Below are 15744 nucleotides of genomic sequence, written 5' to 3' on the forward strand. Positions count from 1 at the left end.
GACTCTGCGCCACCATAATGACTTATATTTGGTGAAATATAACCAGCAGAGGGCAGTGGACTACATCCCTGTTACGCTCCACACCTCCATGTTCCTCCATGTTCCTCCATGTTCCTCCATAAAGGTTTTCCCATTTTCAAACTCATTGCAGTCGAGTGAAATCCATTTTGGCCCCTTGTCGTATAATGTATTGTGATTGCGATTGTAAACCAGGAAGTACCACTGATGCTAGGAAAAATCGACCGATATCGATGCCGATATGCTCGGCCGATTTTTCCAAATGTCTGGTTTATAATCCTGTAAAAACAAAAACACTTGGCAGATTTTATTTTATTACTTTAGGTGATTCAATCATAGTTTCTGTCCCAGCTTCGATTAGCTGCCGTTAGCATTAGCATCCTGCCGTTAGCATTAGCATCCTGCTGTTAGCATTAGCATCCTGCTGCTAGCATTAGCATCCTGCTGTTAGCATTAGCACACTGCTGCTAGCCACTATTTAATTCTCCAAGTTCTTCAAAATGGCACACATGTCCATGTTCACTGAGGTTAGGGCTGCTCGATTATTGAAAAAATAATCATCACGATTATTTTAGTCATAATTGAAATCACGATTATTCAAACCATTATTTGTTGCCTTTAAAAAAAAGTCTTTATTTTATTTATTTATTTATTAATTAAAAAAAAGACGCTGAATATTTTACTGTTTTCTGAACGGTCATAAAAGTACAAATGATTTCAAGTTTGCCTCGATTAAGGAGAGGTCTCTGTTTCACACCTGCCCCCTGCTGGCCGGCCCTCACACCTGCACAAGTAAACTGAGCAGCGCGGCCTGATGACATCATCACATCATGTTTTGCTTGTGCGGAAAAGTGGAAGAACGGGCCGAGCATGCGCACTCGCTACAAAACTTCAGGGCTGGTTTTCTCTGAATGAGAGAAGCCGCACTCGGGCAGAGCCTGAGCCCTTATAGAAGCTCCCACAGACTCCACACTTTACAGGCTGAGACACAACAACATTCTGAAGGTTTTTTCAGAGGGATTTTTTAATATGTAATTCCTAGCCTGATTTATTCAGCTTTGAAACAAAAAAAACAGGCGGAATTTGAGTTTTTACAGATTTTTTCACTGATGATTAGTTTATTGAAAAACTAAACAGAATTTCCAAAATCCCCTCTGGAAAAACCTTAGTCACTAATATGTCAATAAAATAAAACCATAACATTTAATCTGGATCAATTCATTATTTTGATTTCGTCGCCCAAAATATAGGCAATTTTGGCCATTTTAATGCTCAAAATGCCTTATTTTTATGTGAAAACATAAAATGACAGAAAAAATGCAACACATTTTCTCATATTTATATCTGTGATGTTCAGCAAAAGTTTCAAATTGACATCTCTACAAGTTTTTTTCCGATTATGATAATTTTCTAATCGTCTGGTGTAATAATCGAAATTGTAATTGAATTTCGATTAATTGCACAGCCCTAACTGAGGTTTAGTGAAACTTCACCTCCATGTTCCTCTGCTCCGCTGAGGCCTGGGGAGCTGTGGGACGACTCAGTTTTAAGTCCTGACTTCACACTTTTCAGGTAAATCATCTGTGTCATCTTCAGTCCCCATCATCGGCTTTTATTGGGACTAGATTGGCCGATACCCGATATTGTAAAATCCCCAAATATCGGCCTGATATGTCGGTCGACCCCTAGTAACAATTACACTGCAAAAAGTCAATATCAAGCATCGGCTTAAATGACTTGAATTGAGGAAATGTTTCTTGTTTTGAGCGGTTTTCACTCATTTAGACACTTTTCCTGATCGGACCGAGTTTGCTTTGCTTGTTTGAGGACATTTCAGACCAGTTCTAGGGTAAATCTCGCTTGAAATAAGAAAGTAAAATCACCAATGAGATAAGAACAATTTTCTTTCCCCATTGGCAAAGAAAATGACCTGAAATAAGGACGAAATGTATCGAAACGAGTCAGAAACATCTCAGAACAAGTGAAATAATCCGGGACAAATGCACAACAACTTCTTAACCAGTCAAAACAACTAAAGTTTGGATTATTATGCTCACATTTAGATGTTTATACTGATCTAGTTAATTACTTATTGCAGTGTATCCAGGCGAGCGGTTGTAAACATCACCCTCTGCTTCCTGAAAAGTGAGAAACGCTCTCAGAAACTCAGCTTTCTGATGATTCAGGATGTCAGGAATGCATTGGGATTAAGTTGGGAGTCAGTTTTTACCACGACTAACGATTTTAAGCCGTTTTGGGTTTGTAAACAGAACAAAAATCAGGTTCATTGCCTTTAAACTTCCAGTATGTTAATGGTATTTTACTCCCAAATGAAAAATTGCTAAATGTTGTGTTTTGAAGCCTCACAAACTCCACAAACGCCACAGAATCTCTCAAACATTAATGATGAAAAAGAAATAAACAGTACAAGCTTTTGAAGAGGGAACAACTTTACGCAGTCGATACTAACTGAAGGCTTTATTTTGTGCTACCATAACTCTAACCTTTAGTTCACCCAAGAGTCCTGCATTAAACAGAGGAAATCCCACAAGCTTAAAACGTATCAGAGCAGCGGCTTTGTCGAGTTAAGCAGTGGGGCCATTTCGCAGAAACCACTGAGTCAAATAAGAAGTTCACAGCCCCCACGTGATCGCGCAGAAACACAGGCTCAGAGACGCACAGCGAGTCTGAAGGGAAATGGGAAGTGAGAGATTTATTTGCGAACGGTATTCAAAACATTTACGAGCAAAACATCCAAGCGCAAACACATTTAGCCGCGCAGATTTTAGACCGTCTGCTCAAAGGTCAGGACGAAAAGGGATTAAAGGGGACGGTTTTCACAATTTACTGCAAATACTCAGGCGATCGCGGTACAAGCTGGAGTTTAGATGTTAAAATTTAGAGTAAAAGGCTTTAGTTTGAGATTATTTCTTGCCTTGAATCTTTTCTTATGTGTCGAAACAAAACCCTATTCACTTAAGATAAATACAGTAATATGTTATTGTCATATTACAGATCAATTAGCATTTATAGCTACTGATAAACTTTTGGATAAACATTTAACAAGGATCAGTGGACTTTTCTACACTAAATATCCTGTATATGACAGGCTTTAGGCTATATTAAAGGGGGGGTATTCTGCAAAATGGACTTTTTCAAGCTTCCCATCATGTTATTCTGTCACTCCCTCATTAAAAACATGGCTGAAGTGTTGCCTTGGCACATTCACGTATTTCTGAGTAATCTGTAAAAACTCTGATGGCGGCCATTTTAGGGATAGGTTTTTGTCACATTTTTGTTAAATTTTTCTCATTTTTTGTAGAATTTTTGTCATTTTTTTGTAGAATTTTTGTCATTTTTTTGTCACTTTTTTGTTGAATTTTTGTCAATTTTTGTTGAATTTTTGTCACATTTTTGTAGAATTTTTGTCACTTTTTTGTTGAATTTTTGTCACTTTTTTGTTGAATTTTTTGTCACTTTTTTGTTGAATTTTTGTCAATTTTTGTTGAATTTTTGTCATTTTTTGGTTGAATTTTTGTTGAATTTTTGTTGAATTTTTGTCACTTTTTGTTGAATTTTTGTCATTTTTTTGTCACTTTTTTGTTGAATTTTTGTCACTTTTTTGTTGAATTTTTGTCAATTTTTGTTGAATTTTTGTCACTTTTTTGTTGAATTTTTGTCACTTTTTTGTTGAATTTTTGTCAATTTTTGTTGAATTTTTGTCATTTTTTTGTTGAATTTTTGTCACATTTTTGTTGAATTTTTGTCACTTTTTGTTGAATTTTTGTCATTTTTTTGTTGAATTTTTGTCATTTTTTTGTTGAATTTTTGTCATTTTTTTGTCACTTTTTTGTTGAATTTTTGTCACTTTTTTGTTGAATTTTTGTCAATTTTTGTTGAATTTTTGTCATTTTTTTTGTTGAATTTTTGTCACATTTTTGTTGATTTTTTGTCAATTTTTGTTGAATTTTTGTCATTTTTTGTTGAATTTTTGTCACATTTTTGTTGAATTTTTGTCATTTTTTGTTGAATTTTTGTCACATTTTTGTTGAATTTTTGTCACTTTTTGTTGAATTTTTGGCTGACGGCGGCCATTTTAGGGATAGGTTTGCCTGAGTCCTCCTAGGAACGCCCCCACCTCCTGGAGACGCCTCCGAGCTTTGGTCACCAGCCGAGTAACCAACCACTGCTCCTCAGCAGAACCCCCTCCCCACTGATGCCACAGACAGCGTGTGGAGGGGGCGTGTCTAAAGGCTCAGAGGTTCTTAAAGAGACAGAGGCCTATTTCAAGACATTCACTACAGCCATTTTGAGAGAGACATTTTATACAAGGCAGTTATTCTAATTTACTGCATTTACAGACCAACAGAAGGTTTGTCATCATTGTAGTGAGATATAGACTGGTGCTATGGGACTGACAAAAGCAGAACACCCCCTCTTTAAAGCAGAACACCCCCTCTTTAATATAAACACCTCACATGAAGTGATCTGATCATTACAAATATGTTACATCAGTTATTTCTTAAACTAAAACACAAACACGTGGCTTCAGCAGTGGCCAGTTTTATTTTATCCGGCTAATTTAGGCATTTCTATCATAGTCTCTGACCCAGCCTTGATTAGTTTTCGGTAGCATTAGCATTTGCTCATGCTAGCTTTGTGGTTAGCATACTGATGCTAACCACTGCATTTTGCGCGGCGATCAAAAATACATTTGCATGCCCATATTCACTAAGATTTAGGTGGTAAACATTGTTGTTTTAAGTCGGTGTTAGCCAAAATCGGTTCAGTTTCGCAGTAGCCAATACCCGATATCGTATTTTTTCCAGTATCGGCTCCGATATCCGATACCAGTATTGGATCGGTGCATCCCTAGTTTCCCTAAAGGGATATTTCAGGATTTTTTAGGGGCCTCATTTACTAGTTATCCAGAGTGTTGTTTTTTATATTCATGCAGTCGTTATGTTTGAAGAGTTTCGTGGTGCTAGGCTAGTGCTAGGCTAGTGCATGTCTATGGTAACTAGTAGCCTGCATTAAAAACAGTCTGACTCAAGCACTTATAACACCAGACTAACCATATAAATGCCGGTGTCGACTGGATATCACCATTTTACATTTAAAAGAACTTATATTTGAGCAGCTTCCTGGTTGTAGCTACGCAGCGGCGGAGTGATCTGCTAGCTTACCGGATCTACAGTAGTTTGTTTACCTGCGGCCGCATCACTACACGTGGAATTCACAACGGAGCTTCTACAAATCAGATACGGCAACGTTTGGACGACGACCTCATGATTTTGAAGAGGTTTTTAACGCAGGCTACTAGTTACCATAGACATGCACTAGACTAGCACTAGCCTAGCACCGCTAAACTCTTCAAATATAAGGACTGCATGAATCAACAACACTCTGGATAACTAGGAAATTAAGCTAAAAAATCCTGAAATATCCCTTTAAGCTATGGGCTCCTAAGCAAGTGTGTCGCGGGTGGTCACGCCTGTGTGGATGTGTGGGGTCAGCGGGGGAAGCTCTGCCTCTGTGTTGTTTTATAACCCGCACAGTCCCATCAACTCTACAAAACTTCCACAACTCTCTTTAAAAACCCGGGACAATCTTGCGGCGATCGTGTCTGACGTGAAGCAGCCGACCCTTTGACCCTTTGACCCTTTGACCCTTTGACCCTTCCCCCTCCTCCTCCTCGCTCTGTCTGCCAGCTTTGTGCTCCTCGGTCTCAACTTTGCATTTACAAAACAGTCGCAGCCTTTTCCACCAAGTCTAACCTACATCGAGCGCCATGAGCAAACACGTGGGTCTGAATCGGGGGCTCTCGAGTAGACTTAAGACGACAAAAGAGCACTGAGAGACTGAGCATTCCTGCTGGAGAACCGCTAACATAAAGCCACACTTTGTCCTCTTCATTGTTGTTTACTTAAGGCGAGACACTGCAGGTGAATAGGGATAAAAAAATAAATGTAGAGATGTCAATTTGAAACTTTTGCTGAACATCACAGATATAAATATGAGAAAAAAATGTATTGCATTTTTTCTAAATAAGGCATTTTGAGCATTAAAATGGGCAAAATTGCCTATATTTGGGGAAATCAAAATAATGAATTGAGCCAGATTAAATGTTATGGTTTTATTTATTGACATATTAGTCACTAAGGTTTTTTCAGAGGGATTTTGGATATTTTGTTTAGTTTTTCAATAAACTAATCATCAGTGAAAAACTCTGTAAAAACTCAAATTCCGCCTGTTTTTTTTTGGTTTCAAAGTTGAATAAATCAGGCTGGGAATTAGATATTAAAAAATCCCTCTGAAAAAACCTTCAGAATGTTGTTGTGTCTCAGCCTGTAAAGTGTGGAGTCTGTGGGAGCTTCTATAAGGGCTCAGGCTCTGCCCGAGTGCGGCTTCTCTCATTCAGAGAAAACCAGCCCTGAAGTTTTGTAGCGAGTGCTCATGCTCGGCCCGTTCTTCCACTTTTCCGCTCCAGCGTCTCGTAGGAGGAAAAACACCATATTTGGGTGAAAGCGTCATCACAGGTCCCCCTAGCAGGACACGTGGATGTCACTCATTTTTGTAGCTTTTCTGTCATTAATTTTTTCATTTTTTGTCACATTTTTGTCATTTTTTGGTCATTTTTTGTCATTATTTTGTAATTTTTTTGTCAACATTTTTCAAATTTGTGTCCTTTTTTCGTCAATTTTTTCGTCAATTTTTTATCACATTTTTGTCATTTTTTTGTATTTTTTGTCCATTTTTTGTCATTTTTTAATAAATTTTTTGTCTTTTTTTTGTCACATTTTTGTCATTTTTTTGTCATTTTTTGTCATTTTTTTGTCTTTTTTTTTGTCATTTTTTGTCATTTTTTTGTCATTTTTTTAATCAAACTTTTGTAATTTTTTTGTAATTTTTTTGTAATTTTTTTGTAATTTTTTTGTAATTTTTTAATACATTTTTTGTCATTTTTTTGTCATTTTTTTGTCATTTTTTCTCATTTATTTAATCAAATTTTTGTCATTTTTTTGTCATTTTTTTAATCAAACTTTTGTCATTTTTTTGTCATTTTTTTGTCATTTTTTTGTCATTTTTTGTCATTTTTTGTCACATTTTTGTCATTTTTTTGTCACGCTCGGCCCGTTCTTCCACTTTTCCGCTCCAGCGTCTCGTAGGAGGAAAAACACCATATTTGGGTGAAAGCGTCATCACGGGGCCCCTTAGCAGGACACGTGGATGTCAAATCTGTCAATATTTATGAATGAAAACCCGCGGGAAAGACGGCCTTTCTACTTCCGGGTCGCCCCCACCTCGCAGACAAAACATCATCAAATAAACATCATCATTTTTATATCTGACATGAAAACTAAGACGTAAAGGGAGGAAAACAGATACAAATCTCCACTTCCACCACTGCGGGAAACATCAATACTTTCACCTAAAGTGTCTCGCCTTCAGTTAATAAAAATCAGACTTTACTTCAGGGCCGTCAGTGTCTTTGAGTCATTGATAAACCCGGCCATTCACTCCGTCCATTCATCATTCTTCCTCTCTGAACCCTGAGCGAGACATTTCTGCTCCGCCTCCCTTCCCCCCCAAAGGTCTTTCAGCCCGAACCAAGAAGTTTCCCTCAGATTTAGATGAAGAACTGCAAAGTAAAGAACTCACAGGCAAACATAATCACACAGAAACAGCTTTATTGTGTATGAGAAACATGCTAATCCTGCTAACTGATCTATCACAATAACCTTTTCCCCTAAAACACGAGCCAACCTGTTTTGGGGGGGATAAGAAGGAGTGGAAGAATCCAGAGCGCTCTCCACCCCCACGGTTCCCCACAGAAAACTGACAGGGGAGGGGTGGGGGGGTTTGAGCGGCTCAGCATATATTCTGTCATCGCCGCCTCCATCTGATCCCGGCTTTCACCGGACCCCCGTTGCCATGCCCACCCGGCGGCCGACGTGATTGGCCGAGGCAGGATTCGAACGTGTAACTTTACTCCGGCCGTTCGGGCGCGTGTCAGCGACTGCTCAGTCACCGCTGCAGACGCACAGAGAGCAGAGCGGGGGGGGGCATGACACTTATATGCACTACTATGTATGTATAAAAGCGGGCGGTGAAGGGCCAAAGTATTGTTGGTCGTAATATAACATGTACTGCTTATTGTACTGTGTCTTATTGAAGGGCTGCATATTGAAGTGCACAGCAGGGAGGTCAAACTTCTGGATGCATTAAAGGAAATGTTCTCCATATCTTTATTCAGGCTTGGAGTCATAATGCCAGCGCTGAGTTTTAATTGTGTGGGATTCTGCTGAGACCACGGTGATGCCAACTCGACAAGCAGCCTGAGGGCCACCAAAGACTGGTCTGAGGGCCTCATTTGGCACCTGCAAAGTATAATACAGTGTTCCTCTTTGAGAAAAATAAAGGGAAAGGAACATTGGAAGCAAATAGTTTTAGGCGTCTCTTATGGACATAATGAAGTATTCAAAGTAATCACTCTGGAAATCATCGGTGGTTGGTCCTCATCAAATATCGGCCTGTGCTGGAGATTCGAGTCCAAAAAGAACAAATATAGGTCCATCTCTACACTTAAAGGGACTATACGGAGTTTAAAAATGCTAAAAATATGTATTTTCCTCCCCCTACATGTTCTAATAATGTGTAGAATGAGCCGAGACCTGTTCACCACAACTGCCTCTAAAATCCTGCACTGTCACTAAAAACCTGTTACTTCGGTCCAAAGTGCCGTCATGCACGAGCTTAATATAGAAGCTACAGTTACACGTATGACCTGAGGTGGCAGTAGTGAGCAAAAAATGGCGAACTTGCATCTATCCCCTTTAACATGCACAAAAAATGCAAAGTGTAATACAGTGTTCCTCTTTGAGCTGAAGCATAGCCATATATGTGTAATCTGTGAATGAAATAATCTATTAATATTAACTATAGCTTTTATCAGTGATGCTTCACCAGATTTACAAGTAACACACTGACCCAGGACAAAAACAACTGGTCCAAAACTAAACCAGATCTGAATCAGTCCAAACCGAGACTGAACCAGGGCTCAACCAGGACAGAAAGAAAAACTAAACCTGATCGAAAGCTCTAAAGCCGTGCAAAAATCAGAAATAATAGAAGAAGAAGAAGCCAGCATACCAGCGTTTTGTAAACCATCATCTGTAGAAGTGGAACAACAGTAATTGTAACTCACTGCTTGGATCTCAGGAGCATTTCATTTGGCTCCAGGGCCACACTTTGGGCAGAAAGAGTTACCAATGCCATTTGGATGAACTCAATGCCATATCTTTGACCACACAATCATTCCCAAACATAACATTCAACTTTATAATAACCTTTCCATGAGCCAATAATGATGAATGAATTATAAATTGGACAGGCAACTCCAAACACTGATAAGTTAAGGATTTTTCATTATGCATAATCACAGAGCAAAATCTATATTCAATTCATAGTCATTCATCTTTAAGTGAATAAGTATTAAAGCAGTACTCGTGCCCCTAGTGGCCATAAGCGCCTTTTTTTTTACTCATTAATTGTCCGTGAGAGTAAATCCTACGCTGACAGAAAAGACAAAGGGACAGAGGGATATTGTGCATCCAATTACACAAAGGAGATCAGTTTTTTTCACTCAAACCTGGCTGTAAATACTGTTTAAGAGGTGCTAGCCCACAGTTAGCTTTTCCCGTTAGCCCGTTAGCTTCTTCTTCGTGATTCCATTAGTGTGTATTGGTGGCTCCGACCCGGTGGCAGCCAAGTTGCAAACATGTTTTTTTGGCCAGAGACACCAGGGGGCGATGAAAGACCCTCCAATCATCCCATTAACACTTGTATCACCCCCAAAGGGAAGGATTCATTAAGGTAAACACGTTACTTATTACTGCTTTAAGTCCTATCCTATCCTATCTTAAAGGTATAAAGATATAAAATTGCAAGTTAGACAACAAATTCTATCAGAAAGTCATCTGTTTTTCACTTTCAACATGATCCGGTGACGAGACTCAGTGTAGTCGTCGTCAATACCATGTAGGGCTGAAACGACTAATCGATTAATCGACAACTAATCGATTAGTCGTCGACTAATCGATTACTGAAATAGTCCACAACTATTTTAGTAATCGATTAATCATTTTCTGGTTCACACAGGCTAAAATGGAGCAAAAATGACATATAAAATGTAGTATTTTTTATTAAATCCTTCTTTGTTTATATAGTCAGGGTCTGTGTACATTTTGTTCATTGTAAATTTCATGAATTGAGCCTCCAACAAACATGTCCCTTTAGTTTACTCCATCAACACATCTTCAAGCAGCGCCACTTAAGCCATTTGTGATTAAAAAAAATAGAAAAAGTACAATTTTCCTGCACCGTTCACAGCCAAGCGATTACTCGATTAATCGTAAAAATAATCGATTTCAAAATAATCGTTAGTTGCAGCTCTAATACCAAGTACTGTAAGTAACAATCCAATACCACAGAGTATGAATAAGAACAACATCAACGGGAAACCCAAAAGCACGTGGAAAATCTGTGAAATCAGCAGAAAATATGATGCCAGAATTAATATCGGAAAAACCACAGTCACTTTTTTAAATCACTGTTGTTTTACTATGTTTGAATACAGAGAAAAGTCACTGCTCAGTGTGTGAAATGACGGCCGAGTGACCAATACAGGGCTGTATGAGGCTAAAAGTAGAATATAACAAGTGCATCCTAAGCAGCTGGATTAATGATTATGATAATGTTGCATTTTCTGCTTCGTCAGACAGTCTTAAGCGGCTAAGTCAGGAGCGCCTCCCTCATAGGGTTGTGCAATTAATCGAAATTCGATTACGATTTCTATTTTTTTTTTTTCTCTTCAAATGGTTTTTTTTCAATTTTTTTTAACATTTTTTTTCCTAATTTTTAATTTTTGGATTTTTGTCTTTTTTTAATGGATTTTTGTCACTTTTTTGATGGATTTTTGTCTTTTTTCTGCTGGATTTTTGTCTTTTTTTAATGGATTTTTGTCACTTTTTTGATGGATTTTTGTCTTTTTTTATGGATTTTTGTCTTTTTTCTGCTGGATTTTTGTCACTTTTTTTGATGGATTTTTGTCTTTTTTCTGCTGGATTTTTGTCACTTTTTTGATGGATTTTTGTCACTATTTTTGCTGGATTTTTGTCTTTTTTCTGCTGGATTTTTGTCACTTTTTTGATGGATTTTTTTAAAGGCAACAAATAATCGTTTGAATAATCGTGATTTCAATTATGACAAAAATAATCGTGATTATTATTTTTTCAATAATCGAGCAGCCCAACTCCCTCATGTCCTCACATCACATCCACCCTGCGCAGCACAAGCACATAAAGGACAGGACAATATTCAAATAGAGATTCATCTGTGTTTCCCTCTTTGACTTTGTCCCTGCTGCCAAAATGTGAGACCCGAGTAACGGGGTTATTAGAATCCACCGTGCACAGGCGTGACGTGACGGTAACACGGGCGGATCTCACACAAAGCTGAATGAAACCCGTGTGTGGCGAAGCGCGTGAAGCCCACACAGGAGGACTCGATGGCAACACAACAGAACGATGAGTCAGCCGCTCGACCTCACGTAAGAGTCTTGCATCACCGTCTGATCCGCGCAGTTTCAGGCGCTGTGGTGTAGCAACAGCGTCCTGTGGCGAGGCTCGCATTTCCACAGCTGTGTCTACATCAACACTGTGCGGAGCGAGTCCTCGGCCTGTTCTACTGATCCCCATCTGACACAGTTCAGGAGTACGTGTGCAGAGAACAGGACCAATACAGGAGAAATAACCTTACGATAAGTGCAATATGTGCCCAGGAGAGACACTTTTATGGCTACAGTTTCAGAATCTCCGACCACAATAACATGTATGGTCTGCTTCTGTACAGTGTTTCTTGTCAATTGGAAAAACTGTGTGATCAAACTTGACCAAACCTTGGTGTCTTGGACGGGGTGGGACCATAGAAATAATACATGGAAGAGGCCTGCTGTCCCAGCTCCTATCTCTTTACATAGAGGTGCTCAGTGGCGCATGACTCCAGTTTCGTCCGCCATAACGGCCCAAAGTGCCCGTATGACGCGTCACCTGTATCTCTGCTCCCACGGCCCAAGTGGGTGAAAGCAGCGTGAGCGCACGGCGGCCGACGAAGCCTCAGAGCCGAGCGGACGCCATTACGCAAAAAGTCAAATCTCTTAATATCATCGTTCTTTAAATACAAAATGTTTTTTTAAGGCCATTTCAGGCGAATAAGCTGCTACGATGACTTTGGGGGTTAGTTTGTCAGTGCGGGGCTTAAAAAGCTCGTTTAGCCGCTCTTTGAACAACCGGGCGCTTAGCGGCCCTTCGGACGTACGTAGCCGCGCTCATGAACTTCCGCTCGGTCACTTTTCTGGGAAGTTTCGTAAGTGCTGGAAGTCTTGATATTGTGATAGAATTGATAAAAATCGAGTTATTACTTCACTGTATTTGCTAGTATAACATCATAACTAGAATTGTTTGGCTGAAATACAAAGAATGAGCAAAAGTGTTTTATATTACATTTTCATTGGTAAAATGTGATAAATTGTTTTTTACATAGCATTTATCTGTACTGTACTGTACTGTACTGTACTGTGCTGTGCTGTGCTGTGCTGTGCTGTGCTGTACTGTACTGTACTGTACTGTACTGTACTGTACTGTACTGTACTGTACTGTACTGTACTGTACTGTACTGTACTGTGCTGTTCTGTACTGTACTGTACTGTACTGGATCCAGGACAGATGCAGAAATCATGCATTTTTTTGTGTTTCATTCTACTTACACAAATAATGTACATGTACATAAGTACATTAAATGCTGGTAGTATTTTTTTAATTAATAAAACAGTTACAGGTTATTAGTGCCATTATTTAATTTTCAGAAATGAGTTTAATAACATGTAGACTAGTTGTTTCTTTTTAACCATAATCCAATGCTATAAACACAGGCTATATTCATCATACAAACGTATTTAGTTTTTGGCTAAAGACTTAGAGAAACATAAACTTACTTGAGATGTTTGTTACTTGTCGTTTATCCTTGTTTTTAGTCCAGTTCATTTGTTTTGCTCAGACTTCAGCCGCTAAATCACACGAGGGAGAATCTGCTCGTTCATGAGTCGTCACGCACACGCACACGCTCGCGCACGTCTACGGCCCTGGTGACGTCACGTCATTAGAAAACTTTTAAAAATGTATTTTTGATGCTTTACAATTTTTTTACTAAGAAAAAAAGTCCATGTCCTAAAAATAGTAATTTTAAAGAAATATATTTGCCTCAGTCTGAAACTCCAGATGCCTGTGGACCATTTTACAGGCTGCTCCTTTTACATGAGTGTCTATGACAAAAAGGGCTTTTTGGGCTGCTGGCTGCAATACCACGGCCTGCCACTAGCACAACTGGAGACGGGTGTAAAGGGGCGGACCCCCCCACTGGGTGGGACCCTGGAGAACATACTAAAGAATCAGCCATCTAGCATTCGTGGTTCTCTCGCTGAGAACACTCACTTTGAGGAACTCGCAGCTTTTTGCATCGTCACAGCGGAAAAGCATCTCACGTGCAGAGTCAGTGTCAGGGATGCACAGTGATGCTTCGCCAGATTTACAAGTAACACACTGACCCAGGACAAAAACAACAGGTCCAAAACTAAACCAGATCTGAACCAGTCCAAACCGAGACTGAACCAGGGCTCAACCAGGACAGAGAGAAAAACCGAACCTGATCGAAAGCTCTAAATCCGTGCAAAAATCAGAAACAATAGAAGAAGAAGAAGCAAAAGCACAAGTGGAACAGTAATCGTAACACACTGCTTGGAGCATTTCCCGCCGGCTGCCCCGGACGCCCACAGCGGTGTCGGTTTCCTGTGTTTGCTTACCTGTAACTCACACCAGGCCACCTCCACCGTCGTCTCCGTGTCCAGGCCCTTGTAGACCGTCTTAAAGGAGCCCCTCCCGATCTCGATATCGAATTTCAGGAATCGCCCGTCCGGCGACGTGCCCACGGCTTTGGTCTCCGCCTCCTCGATCTCCTCCTGCACCCGTTTCTCCGCCTCCCTCTGCTCGGCCCGGGCCTTGGCCTGCTGCCCCCTCTCCTCCTCCGTGGGGCTGCTCGAGCTGTCTCTCCCCGGCGTTTTCCCGGCCTCGCTCGGCGGACCCGGCGCCGCCGCCTCGGGTCGCGCGCTCGCCGGTTTGTCGGTTACATCCACTGCCGTCGGGCTCGGCTCTCGCGCCGCTTTGTTTTCGCCGCTTTCGACGGGGACCTGAGCTTCGGCGTTTCGGTTCCGAACGGCGTCTAAATCCACCTCGTCCTCTGCGTTCTGAGCGGGCTCCTCCACCAGCGCTCCGCCGAGGCACGGCTCCAGGTTGGTGGGTCTTTGGGCGTCTCTAGCGTCGCCGTCCCGCGAAGCCGCGCCCGTCCCCGGGGAGTGCGGGGGGAAGTGGAGGGCGGGCGGGCCTCCGCAGTCCGGGGGGGAGGTGATGATCACGGCCGCCTTGCTGGGCAGGTCCAGGGCGGTGACGTTGGAGTCGCAGATCACGCTGCGCCTGAAGAAGCGGTGCTCGGCCGTTTTGGAGTCGCGGTCCATGGTGTGGCGGCGCCGCTGGACCTCCGGGTGGACGACGCTCGGGTGGGAGTCCGAGCTGCCCGAGCCGTTGACGTTCCCGGCGGGGCTCGGGGTCGGGGGGCCGAGCCGGGCCTGGGCGATCGGCTTGACGGGTTTGTTGCTTTCAGACATTCTTCTGGCCAAAATGAGCGATATAAATAAAAAATATATATATCGACAGTAGAAAGAAAAGGAAAATAAAGGAATGGCGACAAAAAGTATCTCCAAAAAGTATCTCCAAGTGCACAGAAACCTGCGCTCTCCTCGGCTTTACAAGGAAATCGTACAGTTTCTATGAAGGCCTTCAGAAGAGGGCGCGAGGAAGCCCCGGGGGACGGGCAGGGGCCTCCTCTGGGAGCCGATACAGGGGGGGGGTGAAGTGTTACCGTGCACACGCTGCAACGGGGTCACAATAGTCAGATCAGCCCCCAAATCCATCCTGCTGCCAACATCTAGAGAAGCTCCACCACGGCATGAAAAGAGAGAAGCTCCGAGCTGGTTCCTCTGTGGTCCTGACTGGTTCCTCTGTGGTCCTGACTGGTTCCTCTGCGGTCCTGACTGGTTCCTGTGTGGTCCTGACTGGTTCCTCTGTGGTCCTGACTGGTTCCTCTGCGGTGTTCCAGTGGGGGCGATCCTGGGGAGGGGGCTCGGTGCGGAACCCAGTCGGGCCCAGCTCGGTGTGTGCAGCTTCTGAAAAGGGAAAAGAGGAGACGGCATTAACTCTCATTTGATTCTGTTTTTTCCTCCAATCGCCCCCCGGCCACAGATGCAGAGATTCACAAAACTGGGTCACAAAACACAGGAGCAACGGAATAAAGTCTGGAATCGAAACAAAGGTTTAGGCACTACTGGCAAAAGCAGGGACTGAAAGAAAGGTTCAATCTTTGTATTCAAGTTTTGATGTAGTTGGTCGTCAAAAAGTGGAAAAGAAAAATTTAAACCCAAGAAAAATTGGGGGGAAAAGTGGAAAGAATTGATTAAAAAAAAAAATTAAATGGTGGGAAATTTTAGTAAATTGAGGAAAAATTGTTAAAAAAAAGAAAAAAAAAGGGGGGAAGAATTTGGGGAAAATGTGGTAAAAA

General features: G+C 41.4%; 1 protein-coding gene across 1 annotated transcript in view; it reads right to left on the bottom strand.

The window, feature by feature from the left end:
• wnk1b (WNK lysine deficient protein kinase 1b) overlaps window positions 1–14794 on the bottom strand; it is a gene marked incomplete at both ends in the record, with an annotated part of 239842 nt that extends 225048 nt beyond the window's left edge. Inside the window, one exon of the mRNA XM_079551457.1 lies at window positions 13937–14794. Within this exon, the coding sequence (XP_079407583.1) occupies window positions 13937–14794 (858 nt within the window). The remainder of the gene's footprint in view (window positions 1–13936) is intronic.
• Window positions 14795–15744: the final 950 nt, after the last annotated feature.

The sequence above is a fragment of the Gobius niger genome, assembly GCF_951799975.1.
Source record: "Gobius niger genome assembly, chromosome: 2".
NCBI classification, from domain to species: domain Eukaryota; kingdom Metazoa; phylum Chordata; class Actinopteri; order Gobiiformes; family Gobiidae; genus Gobius; species Gobius niger.